Genomic DNA, 23,106 nt, shown 5'->3' with positions numbered 1-23,106 from the left:
GCTCTGCGTTAATTATTACCTTCTAACGTAGACGTCTATAGGCTCCTTGCCTCCGTCCCTTCGTTGAGGAGAGAATCCTTCTTGTTACTTGTAACAAATGGAATAATAATAATAATACCTCTAGTAGAAGCTCACACAACTCTATTCTATTTCTAATAGAATTAAGGTTAAAATCAACCTTAATCCTGTTAGGGATATAGAATAGAATAGAGTTAAAAGCTTAGATCGTTACTTAATATCCACTAGATAATCTTCTACCTAATATATAGAGAGAGCTTTAAAATAACCTACTACTCCCTTAAATAGAATAAGTAAGCGCTAAGATATCTGGCGACCCAATTTAGTAATCCTATTTGCCAACCTTTTTAAGCTTCGATGCTAACCCTACTCTTCGTCCCTTAATTGTAGCTTCACTATTAGAGGCCCTTTATCCCAGAACGCAAAAGCCTTCTGCTTATCCCATGAGCTTGACTCGGGGCTAAGGGTGAGGTCGAAATTCCACAACACTCTGGCTAGGATAATACGCATCTCGTTATATGCGAGATTTCGGCCAATGCAATTGCGAGGCCCAACCGAAAATGCTTGCATGGCCTCTCGATTGTCGCTGTAGAAGGGAGACTGAGGGTTAAGCGTAGACTCTGGGAGCCAGCGCTCAGGACAGAAATCCAATGGGCGATGAAAGTTGGCATCAGACCAGTTGGCAGCAGATTGATGAACTGCAACGAGGGACTCATAAGTGTCAGCAAACTCCACGACTGCTGGTCAGTGCGGACACTTACCTTTGGAGGGACCATGTATCCCGATATGTTGGTGGGGCTCAGCGTCCAGCGAGGCAAAATGCCACTTATTGGTGGGTATCGCCGCAGTCCTTCCTCGAGGCAGGCGTTCAAGTAGGGCAGCTTTGTGGAAGTGCTAATGAAGTTGATGTCCTCTTCAGATGTAAACGTGGAACGGACTTCCTGAGTGACCCTTGCCAGGGCGGCTGGAGTCTTCAAAAGCCAAAATGTGGTCCCGGAAAGTGCCGTTGAAGTAGTTTCGGCGCCAGCTATGAGCAGTATACCGGCGTTTGAGATGACCTCGTCTTCGGAGAGAAGATTCTGGTTCTTTCCCGTCTGTAGCAAAGAGTCCATAAAGTCCCCTCTGCCATGTAAGTCGTCATTGTGAATACGTTCGAGAGAAACGGTCCTGGCATGATCCGATTGTCGCTGCCTCGCGTCGTTGTCTGATGAAAACTTCATAACGATGCGGAAGATGTGAAGCAGCCACGGGTAGTCACGGCACATGTTAATCACTTCACCGGCTTTGGCGAATTGAAAGATATTAGCGACCCATTCGTGATAAGTCATATCTCTCAGTCCTCCGAAGGACTTCCCAAATGCCAGGTCTCCAATCAGATCGAAGCCTACCAGAGTGTACCACTTCACCATGTTCGTTGGGGTTTGCGAAGTCGCCACATCGCGCAATTTGTGGATCAATTCGTCTATGTACTGCTTCATTAGACCTTCTTGTTGACGAAGGCATTTCTCGGAGAAGGCATTCGACATAGATTTTCGATATCTCGAGTGGTCTGCATCGTTGCTGAATGAGATATTGGGTGTCTCATCCGGCGGGTAGAAGAGACCCTTAGGCATTTGCACACGATTGTGGCCGTAGATATCTTTCCACGCAGCTGCGGTGCGGAATGAAAGCTCGTGCGGGGAGAAACGGACAACTTCGCCATATTGGAGATGGAACTCGCGAATCTTTTCGTCGAAGCTGCCGATGATAGCATAGTAATGGCGTACCAAGCACGATGCAATCCACAGCTTTGGTCCAGGGAAGTGTCGTAGTGGGTGGAAGTAGATGTTATAGATTATGACAGCTAGCTGCCAAGTAACGAAGGCCACGGTAATGAACAGGAGGGTGAATCCTATGCGGACATTCTCAATCAAATGCTGGGTCAGGCCCTGTGGATTGTCAGACATTGTGCTTGCTGACTGAAAAAAAAGCCGGTGGATGCTTGATAGTTGCAAGTGATAGTATAGCTCCAAGCAGGTATGTGTGTATTCCCACAACTCCCCTAGCACATAGGAACCGACGGTCAGAGAGCGAATGGGCGGCCTGTCGCATTTTATGCGCCGGTCGGAACCGGGTCCGTAATCTTCCGGGCGGGCAGCGGGCCTGTGTCACAGCCGCCGTGCAACCACGCTGTCGCTCAACCACGACACATGTCTTTTGTCGTAGCACAGCCCATGTCCGTCGACACCATAGTATAGTAACTCTCCAGACCGTCCTGTTGCTGACCCTTGTCTCATCTACCTACATGGCAAGCATTGAGGAGTTTACGCATCATCTCCATGTTACAAGCAACAAGCAGAAGGATTCACTCCCCGGGTATGACGATGGTTAGTTAGGAAACCACTTAGGATCCTAACGAGAAGGATAGACATCGCAGGGCTAAGTCACGTAATATGCCATCACTCTAAGACGGTGCCATTAGTAATAGCAGGACCTATATATAATAGCAGCTATTAGAAGTAGAGATAACTATTAGTAAAAGTAGGTTAATATTCTAATAGTAGGACTAGAAGTAATAAGGATATAAGGATAGATAGATTTTATTAATTACTCTTATTATAGTTAACTTAAATTATACTTTCTTACTAGTTACTTAACTTTATAAGATTAATACTTATTTGTCTATTTTAATATAGATTAGAAATTATTAACCTATTATTACTTTTTATATAAGTACGCCTATTCTACTATATCGCTAGACTAGTGTGGTAAATGGGTCTCTACCTTCGGGATCGTTTTTTTCAATTATATCTCCCAATTCTTGCCCGATTAGGGAGGTTAGTAGCTCATTTTGTAGCCCTTAATTAGAGCTATATATTCGCCTAATATAGTAATAGACTAACTCTAATAGGTGAAAAGATATTTGGCAACCCGTCGTGCTAAGAGTTAGGTCTCCACATTTTTCTCCGATCTTATATATCTTCTTATCTATTAGAGTTAGTCTATTACTATATTAGGCGAATATATAGCTCTAATTAAGGGCTATAAAATGAGCTAATAACCTTCCTAATCGGGTGAGGATTGGGAGAGGAATTAAAAAAAAAGAGATCCCGATGTGGAGACCCATTTACCAGCCTACGCTAGACAACTACCTTATAGCGCTCTTTATACTATCTCACTCACTCTAACCTAGATCAAGCTTAAAGAAGTATTAGCACCTAACCTCGTATAACACTCCACTATTCTATAGAAGTAGTAAAGATTAGATTCACCCTTAGGTATACTATATTTATCTTTTTAAGACATATTCTTAGGTCTATTATAGGCAGCTTCGTGTACAATATAGACTAGTAAATAAGTAGTAAACTACCTTTATAAATTCTTCTATCACTTATAATTATATATAAGATTATTAAGATATTATATATAATTATTAGAAAGGTAGAGTGTAGTAGTAGAGCTTATAATAAAGTAGTGAAGCACGTTAGGCTACTATATCACGTCGTTTACTCTCGATTTACTTAGAGCTAAGGTTAGTAATAGTAAGAAATAGATATACTTTAGTATAGGCCTTTAACGCGTTATATAATTAAAATATCACGTGTTATTATAATAAAGATAGCGTACTTTAGAAAGGTGACTAAATAACTAGTAAAACATTTTAACCTAATACTACCACTAGACTATACATTAGCCTCATAGGCGATTTCACACTAAAACTAGCTATTTTAGCAACTTATTATCGTATAAACTATAGGCTTAAATTACTATTTAATAAGGGATATTGTTAAACCTATTTATTATAAGCTAAGGTAAGCTACTTATAAGTAATTAGTTTGGAGGATCTAAAGAGATAAGCTACGCCGCAATCCTTTAACTATACTATAGTCACGTAACTAATCGTACACGATTAGATGCATTTAACTAATTAGAGCGCGATTATTAATAATTACTTTAATAGCTAATTAGAACTATGCCTTCTACCTAATTATCTATAATTACTACATATATTAATTATGTATAATTACTTCTACTCTTTAGTATATAGTATAGGTATTAAGCCCTTATAGCTTAATATATTTAACTTAAATTTTAAGTATAAGTATAATATAGAGAGTTATTCTACTTACACGTTACTATCTAATATTACACCCTACCGCTCTATCTACGAAAACTAACTAATAAGAAGCTTGACACTAGAAGTCTTATATTACTTCTACTTAAGCTATACTCTTAACACTATTTAGCTAATTAGTGTATTAAAGTTACAGAAGATAATATTTAAAATTAGAAGAGAAGTAGAGTTCTAAAGTTAAGAAATCTTTAGTTTCTCTAAATTTGTATATAAGAACGTAGATTTTTTCTTTTTTCTTCTTTTTTTTTATAATTCTTCTAGTTAAAAGTACTACTACTAAATATATAGATAATATAATAAAATTTATTATTGTTAGAGATATAAGCTCACCAGCTGATCTTCGATAGAACTAAGTACTCAACCTTCAACCAAGACACGTCAATCAATCTATTACTAGAAGCTATTATGCTATTATCTAGTAATATCTATCTATTACGCCATAGATTACGCAAGCTACTACTAAGAAGACTCTTCTAGAATCTAAGACAACGAATATAAATAGTAGTAGAATAGCTAGTAGATAGAAAGTAGAGAAGAGTAGAGCGAATCCTACAGTACTACCTTAGGAAGACAATTTAACTATTCTCTCTCCCCTAGTAATATCTTTATCTCTTGTTTATCTCTTTTTACTAGAACCTTTAATAAGCTGCCTCTGAGTCTATTACTAGATAAGTAGAAGGCAGAGACCTCTACCTCTAAGCTACTAGTAGAACAAGCAGCAACTTCCGCTACCTAAGTAGCAGTATTCTAATAATTATACTTTCTAAAAAATATATAATTAGTACTAATTGATTCTATATCCAAGTGTTATAGTGCTAAATTTATTATAAAGTGAGAAATTTAGAAAAGAAGAGAGAGTGATTTTTTAGTAAGAAATGGCAAATTTTAGTAAGGGATTTTCTTAGCAAGGCTGGACTTATGTTCTAGTATCTAGAATTAAATATTTTCTAATAACAGAGAAAGCTATTAGCCGTATTAGCAAGGATCTATAGCATGCTGCGTGTGAGTAAGAGTTGGGGTTTGTTAATATCATTATATCATACTAAGCACGTTCAGACTAACGATACACGACTTGATAGAGTATAACAAAGACCTTTATACTTCCCAGATTAATAGTTAGCATTTAATCCATTATCTCAATATAGTTCGTGGATTTAGTCACAGGGCGCTCCAAGCATTATCTACAGGGATCACGGCCCCATTGACCATTACTGACATGTCGGACGCTAGGAAAACAACCACATTTGCCACTTCTTCAGCTTTGATAACAGCCTGGAAAGAGCTTGAGGGAGCGTGGAGGTCGAGCACTGGTCTTGCACGATATCAGCATGATAGGCATAGGAGGTCTAGAAAACTTACATAGCTACCTTATAGGCTGCTTGATCCAGCTCATTCATGTGCATGGACTGGGCGATATTGCTTTGGGTATCTGCTTCGATGTCAGAGAGGATATTGGCGTAAGGGTGATGGTGTCTTACTTCCAGGGCAAACAGCATTGCATCTGATCCCCTGCTTATGGAACCTCCATGCTATGTTTTTGGTCAACCCAATCTAATTTCAAGTATCAGTAGCTTTAGTAGCTAATAGAGTGGTGATCAACACTTACCAAGCCATGTTTGCTGGCCGTATATGCTATACCAGCAGCTCCTCCCCCGAGAGATGCACGACTTCCAACATTGACAATGGCGCCGCTAGTGTATGGCAGCATATGTGGCAGAACAGCCTTGGTCAGGTACATGCAAGCGGTCAGATTGATGCTTAAAACACGATGCCATTCGCTTTCCGTAACAGTATCGGCGCTTGAAAATGCATCCATGACCTCAGCTACATTTGCTAATATATCAATTCGTGCACCATATAGTTCCAAGCAATGTTGGATAGCTTCCAAGACGCCTACGCTAGAGGTAATATCGCATCGATGAAACGTGAAAGCACTGTGGATCAGGTCTGCATTGTTGACATCCACCCCAAAGACCTTCGCACCGAAGCTCAGGAGTAGCCGAGTGGTTGCAAGACCGATTCCTGAGGCACACCCACTGACAATGGCGACCTAATAAGCTCATCAGCATCTTTTCAAATGTCCACATTCGACATTCTTAGCCTACCTTACCTGTAAAATCCAGCGGCGTCATTGTCAAGATTCCCGTATCTTGACTCTCAAAAAGCTTGAACAACTTTTGATCGGCCAATTGAATTAGGTTTTGAGGGGTTCGAGTATTTGTCAGGGTAGGGATTGATCCTCTTCGCGAGCGTCTTTCTCATCAGCTGCTGGTGGTGCCCATGCAAATGGTCATAGCGGAGGGTGATCCTTATGGTGTGCCAAGGACGGAGCAGAATGTCGCAGGAAGTGATTTCGTAACAGAGGAGAAAGAATGCTAAACTCATTTGAATGTAGTGAAGCTCAAAACGGCAAGGCTGATTATCAGCATGTCGAAAGTTCACGACATTCCTCGGTTAGGTGGTTCAAGCTACGTTAGAGCCAACTCAAACCCCGCTCGGCCGAACCCCTTCCAGCTACAATTCATAAGCACCTCCCTTGCACGCAGACTGCAGTTGGTCAACACTGGATTACAAGGTTTGCTACACAAAGTAGACTTCCCAACAGAGCGAGTTGCAATGCGTGATCTATCAACATTTTCGCCAGTGATTCTGGCAACGTTGACACCATACAAGGGCCATGTCGAAGATGTTAAGCGCGAGTTCGCGTCTTTGGCTCAGCATGTCTGGGATAATGAGGAGACAACCAGGTCAGATATGAATAACCTCGGCTACTAAAACTATACGTTAGGCTAATAATCCATGTTCTCGGCAGATGCTACTATTGGCTGTATCCGGAAGGTCACCCGGATACAATGCACGTCTTTGAAATCTATGATGGCGAAAAGGGAATTGATGTCCACGCCTGTGGCGAGTTGACGTGTACGAATGCTTTCCATTGCCGCCCGGCGCCTGTCCCCATTCCTCCTTTCAGACCAATGCATGCTTTAGATTAGAATCTGACTGCCATTTCGAACAGTTGATACCTTTCGCAGGACTTACGAATATGGCATTCGGGTAGACTTGGAGGGGTTGCGGCGCCGAAGAGATGGGTTACCGCCCATTCCCACGAACCCGGACGTTGAAGAACGAGGCCTCGTCTGCGAATATATGGAACCTGTCGCGGAAGTCAAGTCTTTCATGGGATCTCCTCAACTCGATGGAAAGCAAGTCACTCGTATTACCTCTTTCCAAACAGTTGACACCAATGTCAAGGAACTCACTCAAACTCTTGTCGACTTTGCAAGCCTAGCGAAAGAAACAGGAAAGATTGAAACATTTTGGGTCCTTCGAGACACGAACATTCCGAGAAATTATAAAATCGTAACGAGATTCCTCTCCAAGGCTCAAGCGGAAGAGTTTGACAAGATTGAAGAGGTTCGGAAATTCAACAACGCGCTACAAGCGCTCACCGAATCGTCGAAAGAGGTCCAATGCAAATGGGCGAATCAAGGCTTCTTCTTGAAAGAATAATCAACCGTTTGACAAATATTTGATATGAGGAATTCCAGTTCAACGATAGGAGTTTTTACGTGAAAATTCTCTGTGCGCTCTAGTTAAATTAACAGCAATTGCACTGGTATTGCACCAATTCAGAGTTGAAAAACTTTGCATATGTAATTAAGAAGTGAAGTATGGTTGATGTCGAGGATTGGAGCGTCATTCTCTTGTATAAAGTCCATAGCTGGCCATTCTGCGTCGCGGAAGCAAACGAGCATACGTCTGAATGCTTACGATCTAGATAATTCCTGTGATAATAGCCACGAAGACCTTGCAGCCATTGCTGATCCGGGCCATCGGACTAGCGTGGTAAATACCAGGTGTTGTGGGGTAGGTTATATGCCTACTCTATTTAAGCCTAACGAAAGAGGGGTACTATAAGTAAACATTAGACCTTCTCTACTTTATATAGACCTAAGCAATAAAATAACGTTCAGCTCCTCATATATAGTATCTTACAAGGCCTAGCTTATGATATAGTAGGCTTTTAACGCGTTGCATAGTTAAGACATTATGCGTTGTTGTTGCAAAGGCGGGGTAGCGCGGGGAGGTGGCCGAATCTCTAGAATGGCCGAGCCACTGGTGAAACGCGTTATTCTGATAGGGGTGCGCAAATTTAGTAAGCAGGTGGCTAACTTGCTGATCTAGCATGTCATCGATTTTAGTAGGGGCAGCCTGTGCTAAGTCCGCGTTATTTTGTCCACCGGGTGCTCGGATAATGAGAGACCCCTCTTCTCCTCACCGCCTAACCGGGTACAGCCCATTGGGTCCCTCCCAAACTTCTTTTCTAACGTCACCTCTACGCCCTATATCACTGTCTTGACATGCATGAAGTGGTGATTGACCCCTTTTCTCCTCTCCAAAATGGAGAAAATCAACTGGAAAGACAAATACAGTGAGAGCCAGCTTAAAAAGAAAAGATGGTTGGATCGACGGAATCGAAAGAAAGCCCGCCAGCAATCCAAGTTAACCGCTGCTGAATTGGAAGAACAATTGCAATTGGTACTTACAGGCGAACAAGGTGCCCTGATCAATCGTCTTAAAGAGGAGAATATGCGGCTACGTACGAAGCTAACTCAATACCAAACCAAGCTTGAAAATATCGTTTTGGCAGGTAAAGAGATGCTCGATTCTGATGAGACATTCAACAACGACGGAGACTGGAGTTTTGTGAGCGGTGGAAAACTGACAACCAGTACTGTGCAACAATTACAGCAGCAATGGAGCTCGGAAGAAGAGGATATCAGAATGATGAAAGCTATCGGCTCTCTTTCCGGCGACCGTATCACTATGGACTCAATTTTATTTGAGGTCTTCAGCTTCTGTCAAAAACCAGCGAATCCCAAAGAAAACAATTTATCTTGTTTAATATCGACACAACAATTATTGGAATATATGATGACCTGGAAGCTCTTCGGTGACTCTGCGGTATCTGGGTTTGAGATTTTGATAGAGCGTTTTAGTTTGGCCAAAGCTCCTCATAGCCTGACTAGAGGTGCAGACTCCAGCCCCTTTTTAGTACGCACTCTGACCCTAGCTACAGAAAAGGTCCTGGGACTCGTCGAGTCAGGTCACTTTTATGAGTCTATACTGGAGCATCTTCTTTATGGGAGGGAGATATTCAATGAATCTACAGATACCAATCCTAACGTAGAGTACCACTCCTCTCACCTATCCGAGTTGGAAAGGCAGCAACGCGCAGTAGCAGCATGTGCCTACGAGTCTATGCGGTTCTGTCGCGACTTGTTCAGGACAAGTGCCGAGTACGCCACCATGTTCTGGGCACAATACAGATTTTACAAGGTAACGACTTGTTCTCTCTTGCTGTTAGGTTAACTCACAACCTGGATTGACAATTCTTTTCCCAGTTCTTGGTATTTCCGACTCTCGAAAACCTAATGAAATGCCCCCCTTGGCATCGGCCGAGGCTAGCACAACTTACTCAAAACCATCCGTCTTTCATTGATCTTTTGGCGTGGTACGTGATGGAGAACTTATGGATCTCTGATCTATCTAGTACTAACACTCTCGTTCACTGTTCAGGCCTGCTTTGAGAGAAGAATTAATCAAAAGTTGGGACAAATACGACCTCCATCAGCTCCTAGTCGAACTCATTAGAAATTTCGAGATGCGTAATGTCGAATCTGAACGCTCGCCCTTCATCCGAATTGCCTCGGACGCTTCCGACCTTGAACTGGATAAAGAATTCGAGGTTGCCATGTACAATTTAGAAAACTACTGCACTCTGGCACCATTTTCCAGACAGTACCCTGAGCTTGCACATCTCGTTTCTGGATTTCAGTTTGCATCAAACGTTGTAGATCTGAACACTAATTCAGATGATAACCGGAGCGGTGGCAAAGCTAATCGGTCTGCAACGCTGAGCAGGATGGTCGACTTTGATCATGCAGTAACGAGCTCTTGTTTACCACTCTCAACTTCAATGAATGCATTGGTACCCGGCTCACTACAGCGAAAACATATCGGAACACACCTCGCTGCCGACGAATTCCGGCTTATATCGTCGATGCACAGTCAACATGCCTCTTCTAAAGCCCCGCTCCGAAAAAGTATGGGGTTGGGTGATACCAACAAGTCATGCCAAACAGATAGCCAACTGGAACAGAGTGCAGACTCTCACACCCATGCCGTTCTCCCTTGGGAGTTCTTTGGAGCAGCGATAGCCCCTAAACTGAGTGGAGAGACCTTTATTGACATCATGGCAACAGCCCAAGACGATAGGATGGACATAAATTCATTCTCCTTGGACGCAATGCCCCCCTTCCCTTGTTTTCACGATGAAAATTTATAGGCATGAGCTTTAGTACGATAAAAGACTGTCTCTTTACGCGGCCACGACACTGCATAAATTCGGAGATCAAAGAGGGACAAACAAGCGATCCCAAGATCAAAGAGAAGAACGTCTGAAAGGCTTTACAACTTTTCTAAAAGGGAAAGAGGAAAGCTTCAAAGACTTTCCCGGAACGGCGGAGGAATGAGAGACGTATGGACCATGTGGTGGTTACTGAGTATGTCGAGGTATGTGTTCATGCACCTCAACTCCGGACATGGGGTGGCCGAAATGTCAACCTCCTACAGAAATTCAGAGAGTAATTTTCCCCTCATCAATCTGTAAATAATTTCAATGATTAATTGGAAGAACCAAGATCTTGTACATGCCTCAGAGACTCAGTATTGCGTTGGCCATGACTTTGATTGGGATGCGCATTGGCCGAACCTGAGCGTTGGCAGAGTCCCGACGGTTATTCTTCGGGTTCACAATATCAGTAGCCACTCCGTGTGATTTCGGGACCTCTTTCTAGACTGATCCCTAGCCCGCCCCAATTTTACATCTTACGTGGTTGGGTAGATAGGTCCACAGGGCATCTCTTCGTCAGGTAAACCTGAACCGATATACATTCCATCTTTCTTAACTAGTGTTCATTTCGAAAATCTATCTTTACACTTACAGCGCTGCATACCCGAAAACCTGAATAAAACTGCTCGTTATAGCTGCCGTTACCTCTAACAGCTTTTTCAAGTAACTTAAACAACTATAGCGTATGTAAGATACGTGCAAAGATCGCACTTTTCACCTATGCGCTGTGGTCTACCTATCGATAAGAGCTGTCTAGATAGCGAATAACCTTACTCCACATAGGTCGTCGATATCGGGCTGTAACTTGGTCCGTAGCATTGGCCATCGCTGTGGCTGCACATACTAGTTTTCGTAATCAAGAACCTTGAATATCCAATAATTTGACAAGAGGACTCAATATAGAATTCTTGTGCGGGCCAACTGCAATTAGTTGATAAATCCCGTCTTTCTGTAATTGAGTTTACGGCTGTCATGTGAGGGGAAGCACTTTAAGTCAGTGCGGGGAAGATGTGTCGGGAAGTGGCGCGGTATGTGTACAGATATGTCGTGAATGTACGACACACCAATCAGCTTACTATTTGGGACAGCCAGCGCCAAGAAAACTGTTCTCGCACGATCATACATGCTGCGTCGTTGCAAAATGTGGCTATATTTGTATCATGGTAGTTACTATTTAATGTTCCTTGAATCACACACTGTATCTTATCAGTCTTGTGTAGTACCTCGCAGATACTTTTTTTGCCTTCTTGCAATACGACGTGATTCTGCAAGGCTTTCTCTATCTATTGTTGGAAACCAAGATCTTCGTGTTTCGAGCCATGCCTTACCCAAAAGATGCCGTAACGCCCGTGACATGCCCGATCGAGCCCTTGAATTCACTGGTAAATGGAGTTGCACCCAAAATTCAATCTGTGGACATCAAAGAATTTGAAGCCCAGAAAAGGACAGGTGTCAGTTACCCACCTCAGTTGGCCTCGGTCCATTCAGATGGGGCATCCGATAATGACCCAGCATGTGCATTGCAGAGCGATGATCATCTGGATCTTATCATAGTCGGAGCAGGATTGTCCGGTATTTCTGCAATCTATCGCGCCAGAAAATTAGGGTTGAGGGCCAAAATATTCGAGGCTGGACTTGACTTTGGGGGAGTCTGGTACTGGAACAGGTATCCGGGGGCTAGAGTCGATTCAGAATTTCCTTTCTACCAGCTGAATATTCCAGAGGCGTACAAATCGTTCGACTTCACCCAAAGGTTCCCAGACCACAAGGAACTCCGCCGCTATATGAACCATTTGGACAACGTACTGGAATTGCGTAAGGACGTGTTTTTTGGGGCAGAAGTTTGCGGTGCTGAGTATGACCAAGATCAAGGTGTGTGGACAATTGTAACTACAAAGGGTCTTAAAGCAACTGCGAAGTATCTCGTTCTCGCGACAGGGCTCCTGCACAGGAAGCACTTTCCAGATTTTCCAAATTTTGCGAAATATAAAGGCGAGGTATACCATTCTAGCTCCTGGCCTAATGACGCGGATTTCAGGAACAAGAGGGTGGCTGTCATTGGAGCAGGTGCGACATCTGTTCAGATTGTGCAGGAACTGGCAAAGCAGACAGCAGACGGAGGATCCCTGACGATATACATACGTCGTAAGTAATAACTAAATCTCACACGACTTGTAAGTCCTTGCTGACCCGAATATATCCAGGGCCGAGCACTTGTATTCCTATGGGCCAGCGAGATGTCTCTCCCGAAGAGCAAGAAAGCCTACGGGCCTATTACCCTGTTCTCTTCAAAGAAGGTCGTCAAAGTATAGCAGGAATGCCGATTAGTAGTGTAGGATGTAATGTTTTCGAACATACAGTCGAACAACGAGAACAACTCTTTGAGGAATTGTGGGCCCGAGGAGCGTTCAACTTCCTGCTTGGAACGTATCGAGATGTCGCCATCGATGAGAAAGCGAACCACGAAGTGTACAATTTTTGGGCGAAGAAGGTCCGATCAAGAATGACAGATCCCCTAAAGAAAGATCTGATGGCGCCGCTGAAGCCTTTATATCCATTTGGCACAAAGCGGCCACCCCTCGAGCGCGACTACTATGAATGTGTCGACATGAAACATGTCCAAATCGTCAACTTGAAGAAGGACCCTATCAAGGCATTCACAGAGTATGGGATCGCGACTGAATATGATTCAGTTGAAAAGGAGTTTGATGTGGTCGTTCTTGCAACAGGGTTCGATAGCTTCACAGGATCGTAAGTTTCCTTCCTTTTCCTCTTTTGTTTCTTGCAAAGCTGGGGAAATGCGCTAACCAAGGGAAAATTGCACAAAAGATTGACCCATATGGGCTTGAAAAACAAGCATGGAGTGGATATTAAGGACATCTGGAAAGAAGGTGTACGAACATATCTGGGAATTCTAATGAACGGATTTCCCAACGCCTTTCTCCTATATAGCCCGCAAGGTGCGTCTTTTAAACTAACAGGTCTATGCATTTTTCTCTCTAGCTGACGAAATTGGAGGGAAATAGCCCCTACAGCATTTTCAAATGGACCGACAATAATCGAGAGCCAGTGCGACTTCATTTTCGACATGATTAAGAAGCTGGAGAAGGAGAATGCAAAGTCGATTGAACCAACGACCTTGGCTGAAGACGAGTGGAAAGCCCTTATCAATGATTTGATTGCAGGCTCGCTCCTGAACGGGACCGATTCATGGTGGAATGGTGGAAACATCCCAGGCAAGAAAATCGAGGTTCTGACCTACGGCGGAGGCATTTCTGATTATGAAAAAACATGTTACACAAAGCTCGATGGATGGAAAGGTTTTGTGATAGAAACTAAGAAACAAAAATTATAGACATGAATGACATCTTGTTAGATCAACATTTCATACCTAGTAAGGTTGTACTAAACAGCATGATCAAAAGCTGAAGCTGGTGTTAGGACATAACCTTCCCTGTCAGCTTCCCAGCTACCTCTGGCTAGCCCAGCTTATTCTAGCTCCTATTAGTCAGCTCTTATCCTCTATAACGTATATAAGTATTAGAAATACTACCTAAGCTTGTTAGCTATTTGTTTATATAAATCTAGACTCTTTACTTTAAGATTAACTACTCTTATTACTTATTACCTGTCACGGTGCGCCCAAACGTAAGCTTAAGTATCAGCTACGCAGACAACAACTGAGCTTTGTTGTCTTGTGCCTGCCTTTTTAGCAGCGTGGTAGGCGCGTGTAGCTGCGTGCTCGGCTCCGCTAGGAGCCCTCCCTGACATTACCTATATTCAAAGTAAATAGGTAAATATATAAATAGCGTTATAAAGTTTATAAAGTTTATTTCAATGTATAAGTGTTGATAGCGTGAAATTGCACGAATTTGGAAATTATTAAGTGCGTTATATATAATATTAGTTCTCTCTATATCTATTAGGCGCTGTAAGGCGGTAACTATTTATACGTACTATCCTGTATATATATATATATATTATTCCATTATAGTCCTGTATCAGCCGTTGGCTATATAGGACTTTAGCCGACGGCCGTTCTATCTAACTAGTTACAATTTAATACTTTGTGCTGTATTACATGACTATAGTACTTCAGCCTATATCTAGCTAAGCTATTACTAGCTTTCTAGACGCCTAGTGCTTAAGAGCAGTTTAGTAATAGGGAGAGATATAGGGCAGCTAGGTTGCCTTCTAGCAAGCTCTCTTAGGGAGAAGGAAATATTACTACTTAAATTAAATTTTTCTTTATTTTTCTTCTTTTATTACTATTTTTCTTATTTCTTTTTCTAGCCTTCTTAGCTAAGGTACGATTTTCTAATCTCTATCTACGTGCTAGTAATAAAGGCTAATATAGCTTCTATACTACTTATAGTATATAGTAAAAATAGAAGTTTAAGTACTTTTTAGTTAAAAGTCTTTTTAAGCTAGTTTCTTTCTATACTATAGAAACTATAGTATAGAAGTAAGTACTCTACTATTTATAGTTTTCTATATCTATAAAAGTTATATTCTCTTTTCTTTACTCTCTTTAAGTAGAAGTTAAAGTATTTATATTTTATCTTAATAGAGTAAAAGGTACTTAAAATATCTCTTTTTATATCTTTAGAGATTACTAGTTAGTTTTTAAGCTTTAGATTAAAGATAGTGGTATAGGCTGGGCCTTTTAGGATACTATTAGGAGCTAAAGGTTATTATATTGCTTAGGTCTATGTAAAGTATCGGAGGTGTTATACGGGGTTAGGTGCTAATACTTCTCTAAGCTCGATCTAGGTTAGGGCGAGTGAGATAGTGTAAAGAGCGCTATAAGGTAGTTATCTAGCGATATAGTAGAGTAAGCGTACTTAGATAGAAAGTAATAATAAGTTAATAATTTCTAATTTATATTAAATAAACTAATAAGTATTAATCTTCTAAAGTTAAGTAACTAGTAAGAAAGTATAATTTAAGTTAACTATAATAAGAGTAAATAATAAAATCTATCTATCTTTATATCCTTATTACTTCTAGTTCTACTATTAGAATACTAACCTACTATTACTAATAGTTATCTCTACTTCTAATAGCTGCTATTATATATAGGTCCTACTATTACTAATAGTATTATCTTAGTATAATAGTATATTACGTAACTTAGCCTTATAATATCTATTCTTCCTATTAGAATCTTAAGTAGTTTTCTAATTAACTATTATTATACTTAGGAAGTGAATTCTTCTACTTATTACTTATAATATTACCTCCTCTCTTAAAGCTATTATCTTAATACTCTAAGTTAATATTTTTTTATACTACGTGTTAAAGCGCTAGCTATATATAAGGTCTTAGTACGCTTATTATATTATACGCTTATTTTCCCTTATACCTTCCTAACTATACTTAAGGTTCTATCCTTTTACTATATTTATATCTAGAGTTTAACTTTTAAGCGCTATACTTATACTAACTATATAAAAGAGTAAAAGAATAAAATAACTTTCTATTATAAGCGTTATAAGGAGAAGAATCTTTATTATTTTATAAATACTACTACTAGGCGTTATACTAGTTATATTTCTATTACTATATTATATAGTCTTTTTATATTTAAAAAATAAGTAAGAGAAAGTTTAGGCTAAAGATTGTATAAAGCGTCTAGAGGTTATAGAGTTAAACGCTTAGCTAGCTTAAAGTAAGTTAAAACTTCTAAAGGCTAAGATATAAGAGTAAAAATTTACTAATTAAGATTTTACTATCTTAAATCTTTAAGATTACGTAAAAAAGTAAGCTAAGAGGAACTCCGCCTCTAGTATAGACTTTTTTATTACTATATTATTACTATCTAAACTAATAGCTAATCTAGGCTAGTTATAGGCTAACTCTTTTAATTCTTTATTATTTAATTACTTTCTTTCTCTAGAGGACTTAGTTCTCTCTTCTTTAGGTACTACTAATAATATACTTATATTAATTCCTTATAGTTTATTAAATTTCCTTTTAGTTTCTAAGTATTTGTTACACGGGGTTTGGTGCTGATACTTCTCTAAGCTCGATCCGCGTTAGGGCGAGTGAGATGGTGTGAAGAGCGCCGTGAGGTATTTGTCTGGCGATACAGTGGAGTGGGCGTGCTTGGATAGAAAGTAACAATAGGTTGACAATTCCTAATCTATATCGAATAGACTAACAAGTATCAATCTTGTGAAGTTGAGTAACTAGTAAGAAAGTACAATTTGAGTTGACCACAACGAGAGTAAATAATGAAATCCATCCATCCTTATATCCTCGTTGCTTCCAGTCCTGCCATCAGAACATTGACCTGCCATCACTGATGGTCGTCTCCACTTCTGATGGCTGCCATCACATACGGGTCCTGCCATCACTGATGGCACCGTCTTGGCGTGATGGCACATCACGTGACCTAGCCCCGCGATGTCCATCCTTCCCGTCAGGATCCCAAGTGGTTTCCCAACTAACCATCGTCATACCCGGGGAGTGAATCCTTCTGCTTGTTGCTTGTAACATCACCTCCCCCCTTAGGGCTATCGTCTCGATACCCGGGGTTAACGTTTTCCCGTGCCGCGTGTTGAAGCGCCGGCTGCATATAAGGTCTCGGTACGCCCGTCGTGTCGTACGCTCGTTTTCCCTCATGCCTTCCTAACCATGCCCAAGGTCCCGTCCTCTCGCCGTGTTCGTGCCCAGGGTCCAACTTCCGAGCGCCGCGCTCGTGCTGACCGTGTGAAAGAGCAGGGGAACGAAATGACTTTCCGTTGTAAGCGTTGTGAGGAGAAGAATCTTCGTTGTTTCGTGGACACCGCCACTGGGCGTTGTGCTGGTTGTATTTCTGTTGCTGCGTCGTGCAGTCTTTTCGTGTCTGAAGATGAGTGGGAGAAGGTTCAGGCTGAAAAGCGCGCAAAGCGTCTGGAGGTTGCGCGGTTAAAGGCTCAGCTAGCTCAAAGCGAGTTGGAACTCCTAGAGGCTGAGGCGCGAGAGCAAGAATTCGCTGATCGAGATCTTGCCATCTTGAATCTTCAAGATCGCGCGAAAGAGCAGGCCGAGGGGAACTCGGCCCCTGGTACGGACCTTCCTGTTGCTGCATCATCGCTATCCGGACCAACGGCTGATCCGGGCTGGTTACAGGCTGACTCCTTCGATCCTTTGTCCCTTGATTACTTCCTTTCCCTTAAGGACCCGGTCCTCTCTTCTCTGGATGCTGCCTGTGATACGCTCGTATCAATTCCTTGCAGTTCGTTAAATTTCCTTCTGGTTCCCAAGTGTTCTGGCTATCCGGCCATCCTTGCCACTTGACTAAGTATTTCCACTAACGACCGATTTTCCGTAGGTCCTTGACCGCTTCGACCATATACTCGTCGTTCTCGAGTTCGATGTCTTCTGCTAGTTCGGCGTCTTGGGGTGCTGGTTCCAAAAGCTTCTTGTGGAATATGGGGTGTACTTTCATGCCTGGTGGTAGCCGTAGTTTGTAGTTTACCGGCCCTATTTTCTCTAGGATCTCGAATGGTCCTACTTGGAGATTGTCCAGTTTCTTGCATAGTCTTTTAGTTTTCAAGTTCTGTCTTAACAGGAAAACTTTGTCCCCTTCCTTAAAGGTCGGTCCCTCGATCCTTAGCCTATTCGCTGCTTTGGATGTCGTGAGGTTCCTCTGAGCGATACGCTTGCTCAGTTCTTCGTGCAATTCTCGCAAAAGGCGTGCTTTCTCGTTTGCATTATCGGCGATACTTTCAATGTCTTTTGGATCTCGATGAGCTACCGGCTCATATCCGTAGTTCGCATAGTGTGGTGACTGCCTTGTTGTTGCGGATTTCGTGCTATTGTAAGCCAGTTGCGCTGCCGGCAAGTACTCAACCCAGTTGTCCTGTAACTTGTTGACGTACATCCGCAGATACTGCTCTAATGTCTGATTCGTTCGTTCCGTCTGGCCATCTGTTTCTGGGTGGAAGCTCGTCGAAAGCTTCTTCTTCACACCTAATTTTGCCAGGAATGTTGTCCAGTACAAGGACGTGAACAGCTTGTCTCTGTCCGTAATGAATTCTTCAGGTATCCCGTGCTCTGACACTAGTGCTTTCTGGACTTCGTACGCGCATTCTTCTGCCGTAATAGTCTCTTCCGTTGGCACAAACTTTGCTGCTTTAGTCAATCGGTCCACGATTACTAGTATTGTGTCGCAAAATCGAGCTGATCCTGGTTCTAACGATCTCGGGAGCTTCACTATGAAGTCCATCGTTACGCTTGTCCATGGTCTAGATGGTGGCTGTAAGGGTTGCAACAGGCCGTAGGGCTTATGCCTCTTAGGCTTGTTCTAGTGACATGCTAAACAGTTGCCTAGTATTTCCTGCACCTTCGTACGCATACGTGGTATGGCGAACACCTTAGACAGTCGTCTAACCATTTCTTCGATTCCTGCATGTCCATACTCGGGGGACTCATGCAGTTCCTTGATGAGATCCGGTCTCATGTGTGGGGGTATGTATGTTCGATCCTTCGAAACCATACATCGGTACTCCTGTTCGTCTTGTAACAGTCCATCGGAGCTCTCGGGCTCGAACTGCCAGCTATTAGCTTTCTCTTGCCACTGCTGCTGAAGCGTCATTACTTGGTGAACCACCGTGGTTGCTATCTTAGCTAGTTCCGGCTGATTGTACTTCAGACTGCCGTCGGGCATCTGCCTCAGCATTGCTTCGTGGGGTTCCTTATGACCTTCTTCTCGTAAGTCGCTTCGTTAACTAAGGGCATCCGCTGCTCCGTTGAGCGTTCCGGCCCTGTGGGTGATTTTAAAGTCGAACTGGGCCAGCGTCTCTGCCCATCGTACTTGTCGTCGGTTGAGTTTCTTCGTTGTCATAAAACTTGTTAAGTTCTGGTGATTAGTAAAAACCTCGATCGTGTCGGGGAGTCCTAATAGGTACACCTCCCATTGTTCAAAGGCATCGACTACTCTAAGTAGTTCCTTATCGTAAACGTCGTAGTTAAGTTCTGCTCCTGAGAACTTCCGTGAATGGTAGAACACCAGTCTCCATTTCTTATCCGTGCACTACTGTGACAATACAGCTCCGAGTGCGTAGTCAGACGCGTCGGTCTCGACTCTAGTGGGTCGTTGAGGGTTATACATCTCGAGTACTGGCGCCTTTAGGAATATCTGCTTGATTCGTTCAAAAGCCTCCTGATGTTCCTGTTCTCATTTGAAACCTATTTCCTTCTTCGTTATCTCCGTAAGGGGTGTCGTGATCTTCGAGTAATCTTTGATGAACTTTCGATAATAGTTCGTAAATCCTAAGAAGGATTGAACATCCTTAACTATTTTGGGTTTTGGCTATTCCTGTACAGTCTGTATCTTCTTTGGGTTCATTTTCACTCCTTTGGTTGAGATGATAAATCCGAGGAACTCCGTTTCCTGCGTGTGAAACTCACACTTTCCTGGTTGAAGGTATAGCTTGTATTCCTTAAGCTTCCGTAAAACCTTCTTAACATGCTCGACATGTTCTTCGCGTGTGCCGCTGGAGTACACTAGTACATCGTCCAGATACGCGGTAACAAAGATTCCGAGGTATTCGTGGAGCGCGTTGTTGATGACTGATTGAAAGGTTGCCGGCGCATTCGTCAACCCGAATGGCATAACCGTATACTCGAACAGTCCATACTTCGTCTTAAACGCCGTCATCCACTCGTGACCTTCTTTGATCCTGATTCGGTAAAATCCTTCCCGAACGTCGAACTTCGTGAACCACTTAGCTCCTTGGAGTCGATCCATGAGCTCTGTAATCAGTGGTAAGGGATATCGATTCTTCCGAGTAACGCTGTTCAACCTTCTGAAGTCGACACACAGTCGCCACTTCCCGTTAGGCTTCTTTACGAACAATATAGGCGAGGCCATCGGGCCTGATCCTGGTCGGATAAATCCCTTCTTCAAGTTCTTCTGGAGGTAATCCCGCAGCTCAGCATCGTGCTCGGGCGCTATAGGGTACATTCCTCCTAGGCTCAACTTTGCTCCTTCCTCTAGGATAATCTCGTGATCCCAATCCTGGTGTTCTGCTAAGTCTGTTGCTTCGTTTTCCTCGAACAGTTCCTTGAACTCTAATGTTCGGTATTCTGCTGGAACCGCCAGCAGTGGTTCGTCATGAACGGACGCAACCTGTGGTACCAGTCCTTCCTTCGTGGTCGCGACCTGCCGTATCCAGATGACTCCTACTCTCTGAGGGTCCTTCGCATAGATTCTCGCGATCTTATGCGGCGAAATCACACCGAATCTCCCATCTGGGTTTGCGCGTTGATCCGTCGGGCGTGTTTCTCGTCGTACACCAGCAACCTTGTGCACAGGTTCTCGGCTGTGTATCGATTTCTTTTGCCAGTCGATGGCAGGGTTGTGTTCTAACAACTAGTCGTAGCCAATTATCATCTCGGTCTCACCAAGATCCATAATACTAATCTTCGTTCGGCTTTCTTGACCAGCCAGGCGTAACGATACGGCCTCGGTCTCAAGTCGAATCCAGCCGTTCCCGTATGTCGTGGGACTATCGTCGGCTAATACCACTCGCATCGGCACCTTCTTGGTCCGATAGGGTATGTTGTTCTTCTCCACCACTCGGGGTGAGATAACGGTTCGTGCGGCCCCACTGTCTATGAGCGCCGTCACCTCGTGTCCATCTATAAGTACCGTAGCCTGCAGCCGCAAATCCTGCGCTCCCAGTTCGCGTACCTCCTTGAGGGTCGTTTTAGGACTGCCTTCACCAGCGTGACCCTGTCCCTGGCGGCATCCTAGTTTTTTGTCTGCTTACCTTTCCTCTGTTTAGGAAAGTAGCCTTCGCCTTCCTTGGCGGCATAGTGTACTGTACACTGATCGTCGTAACAGAAGCTCCAATGGGTATTCTGGTGCGGTATATTATCCTTCGCAACCTTCCTCGTTGGTCCCGGCTTCTGCATTCTGTGAATCGGGCATCCGTCTGCCTCACAGATGTTTGCTGACAGGGTGCTATGGAGATAATCGTTTACTCCTCGAGCATCCTCAAACTGTTGTCGGTGGAAGGCGCATCCCTTCCTGCAATGCGTCCATAAGAGTCGTTCGTGGCTCTTTTCTTTGTTGGACCTTTCCTGACCCTGCCTAGGTACCCTAGTCGTCGTGACTCTTGGTCTTGCAGCTCTGTGCATCCTGCAGTTCTTCGCATTGCATTCCTCGGCGGATATCGTGCTATGGTAGTAGTCGTCTACCTTTCGAGCATTCCGTCGTTGTTCCCTGTGGAACTGGCAATTGGTCGTACAATTGGTCCAGCATAGCTCTTCGTGAGCTTCCTTTTCTCCTGGCTGGTGCATCTGACAATGTTGTACTCGACACTCGTTATGCCATAAGTTGATGTGGCAGCAATCGTCCTCGTTGTTCCTGGTTTCCTCTCGCTTCCTCAAGTGGTAATCGCACTGTCTTGGGCAGTCAACCCAACGTAGGCGCTCGTGTTGCTCCATTCGTTCCTTGAACGTCCGAGGCGTCTCCTCGTCATCAGATTCCTTGAATCTGGGTTGTTCCTGGGCAGCCCTGCAGGCGATCTCCTCTGCTCGGGGTCCCGTGATTGTGATTCGTCCTTCGATATCGCAATCGTTGGCTTAGTGCCTGGTATTTCCACAAATCCAGCACTGTTGGTCTCTTAGGCGGCGTAATACTTCTGCCCCTTCAACCTGCCAATCCGTTGGTAGTGGTTCGTCCCACTTGAAGTCTTTGAGTCCGAGTGCCTCTTTCACCATTTCGAATTCCTCCTCCATGACTTCTTCGTATGTCTTGCTGAGGAAGGCCTCATAATCGGCCTGTCTTGCCTCGTCGTATAAGTCTAAATCGCTGAGGGTTTCGTCTGGCTCCTCGGTCGGGTAGGGTGTTGCTATCCGTAGCATCCCGATCTTAACTGCTCCTTGCTTGACCTCATTCTTCGGGCAGTCCCTGCGGAAGTGTCCTACTTCGCCGCAGCGGAGGCATGCCTTACTGTCATAACGCTTCTGGCGTTCTTCCTTGGAAAGACCGTCGTTAAACTTTCCTCGGGTGTTTTTCTTATCCTTGGACCTGTCTTGTACCTTGCCAGTCATATAGGTGTCTCCGTCGTGATCCTTGTTGCTCCGATACCTTCGGGTGTTGGCAAAGGGTAGCCCTGGTCGATATCCTCTCTGGGCTTCCTTCCGTTCCCATAATCGCGTGTCGATTCTTGTTGCTAACTCGATCAACGAGTACAAATCCTTTGGCTTGTCGTAGTGTACAAGTTCGTCCTTGATGTTTTCCTTCAGACCTGCTTCGTATACCGTCCGGAGTGCCGAATCGTCCCAATTGATTCGCGCTTGTAGTTGCTTGAACTCCGCCGTATAGGCCGAAACTGCTTTGGTCTGCCTCAGGCGAGATATCGCTTTCTCCGCCTGGCTTTCCGCGTCTACCTCCCCAAAGATGCGTCCCATTTCCTCCTTGAAGTTGGCCCAACTGCTGAATAAGGTACGCGTCTCGTCCTTAGTTCCCTTGTTGTTGATGTCCAATAGAAAATCCTCCACGTAGGGTTGCATCCAACTGGCTGCTTTTCCTTTTAGGTGAGAGTTGGCCATGAGTATC

The 23,106-nt window shown here is 43.4% G+C and overlaps 5 protein-coding genes across 5 annotated transcripts; 3 read left to right on the top strand and 2 right to left on the bottom strand.

The window, feature by feature from the left end:
• Positions 1 to 208: 208 nt before the first annotated feature.
• Positions 209 to 1,964, bottom strand: PSV08DRAFT_402615 (cytochrome P450; the record flags this gene model as incomplete). The annotated part of the gene is made up of 2 exons (XM_014217028.2): positions 209 to 729; positions 780 to 1,964. 2 exons carry the CDS (start codon positions 1,962 to 1,964, stop codon positions 385 to 387), a joined length of 1,530 nt encoding a protein of 509 aa, XP_014072503.1. The 3' UTR covers positions 209 to 384.
• A 3,315-nt stretch (positions 1,965 to 5,279) lies between these two features.
• On the bottom strand, positions 5,280 to 6,507 carry PSV08DRAFT_46400 (uncharacterized protein). The gene is made up of 5 exons (XM_014217029.2): positions 6,238 to 6,507; positions 5,739 to 6,182; positions 5,611 to 5,683; positions 5,492 to 5,561; positions 5,280 to 5,444 (listed from the first exon to the last, which is right to left on the bottom strand). Exons 1-5 carry the CDS (start codon positions 6,262 to 6,264, stop codon positions 5,291 to 5,293), a joined length of 768 nt encoding a protein of 255 aa, XP_014072504.1. The 5' UTR covers positions 6,265 to 6,507; the 3' UTR covers positions 5,280 to 5,290.
• A 141-nt stretch (positions 6,508 to 6,648) lies between these two features.
• PSV08DRAFT_410376 (uncharacterized protein) lies at positions 6,649 to 7,778 on the top strand. Its single transcript, XM_014217030.1, has 3 exons — positions 6,649 to 6,879; positions 6,945 to 7,051; positions 7,149 to 7,778. The coding sequence occupies exons 1-3, from the start codon at positions 6,749 to 6,751 to the stop codon at positions 7,640 to 7,642; spliced, it is 732 nt and encodes a 243-aa protein (XP_014072505.1). The 5' UTR covers positions 6,649 to 6,748; the 3' UTR covers positions 7,643 to 7,778.
• Positions 7,779 to 8,533: 755 nt separating this feature from the next.
• Positions 8,534 to 10,481, top strand: PSV08DRAFT_402613 (uncharacterized protein; the record flags this gene model as incomplete). Its single annotated transcript, XM_014217031.2, has 3 exons — positions 8,534 to 9,472; positions 9,538 to 9,647; positions 9,713 to 10,481. 3 exons carry the CDS (start codon positions 8,534 to 8,536, stop codon positions 10,479 to 10,481), a joined length of 1,818 nt encoding a protein of 605 aa, XP_014072506.2.
• Positions 10,482 to 11,866: 1,385 nt separating this feature from the next.
• Positions 11,867 to 13,902, top strand: PSV08DRAFT_181176 (uncharacterized protein; the record flags this gene model as incomplete). The annotated part of the gene is made up of 4 exons (XM_014217032.1): positions 11,867 to 12,692; positions 12,752 to 13,298; positions 13,377 to 13,507; positions 13,574 to 13,902. The coding sequence occupies 4 exons, from the start codon at positions 11,867 to 11,869 to the stop codon at positions 13,900 to 13,902; spliced, it is 1,833 nt and encodes a 610-aa protein (XP_014072507.1).
• Between the last annotated feature and the right edge of the window lie 9,204 nt (positions 13,903 to 23,106).

Source organism: Bipolaris maydis (genome assembly GCF_028858645.1).
Source record: "Bipolaris maydis strain C4 unplaced genomic scaffold PSV08scaffold_8, whole genome shotgun sequence".
NCBI lineage: Eukaryota > Fungi > Ascomycota > Dothideomycetes > Pleosporales > Pleosporaceae > Bipolaris > Bipolaris maydis.
The sequence above is the reverse complement of the archived record's forward strand: the minus strand, read 5'-3'. Positions and strand labels throughout refer to the sequence as shown.

Bases quoted from the DNA above. Each gene is read 5' to 3' on its own strand.
- PSV08DRAFT_410376 (XM_014217030.1), top strand. From the start codon at position 6,749: ATGCGTGATCTATCAACATTTTCGCCAGTGATTCTGGCAACGTTGACA. The intron at 6,880-6,944 runs GTCAGATATGAA...TGTTCTCGGCAG, and splicing joins GATAATGAGGAGACAACCAG to ATGCTACTATTGGCTGTATC. The intron at 7,052-7,148 runs GTACGAATGCTT...CATTTCGAACAG, and splicing joins CGCCTGTGGCGAGTTGACGT to TTGATACCTTTCGCAGGACT.
- PSV08DRAFT_46400 (XM_014217029.2), bottom strand. From the start codon at position 6,264: ATGACGCCGCTGGATTTTACAGGTAAG. The intron at 5,684-5,738 runs GTAAGTGTTGAT...ACTTGAAATTAG, and splicing joins CGGCCAGCAAACATGGCTTG to ATTGGGTTGACCAAAAACAT. The intron at 5,445-5,491 runs GTAAGTTTTCTA...ATATCGTGCAAG, and splicing joins GCAGCCTATAAGGTAGCTAT to ACCAGTGCTCGACCTCCACG.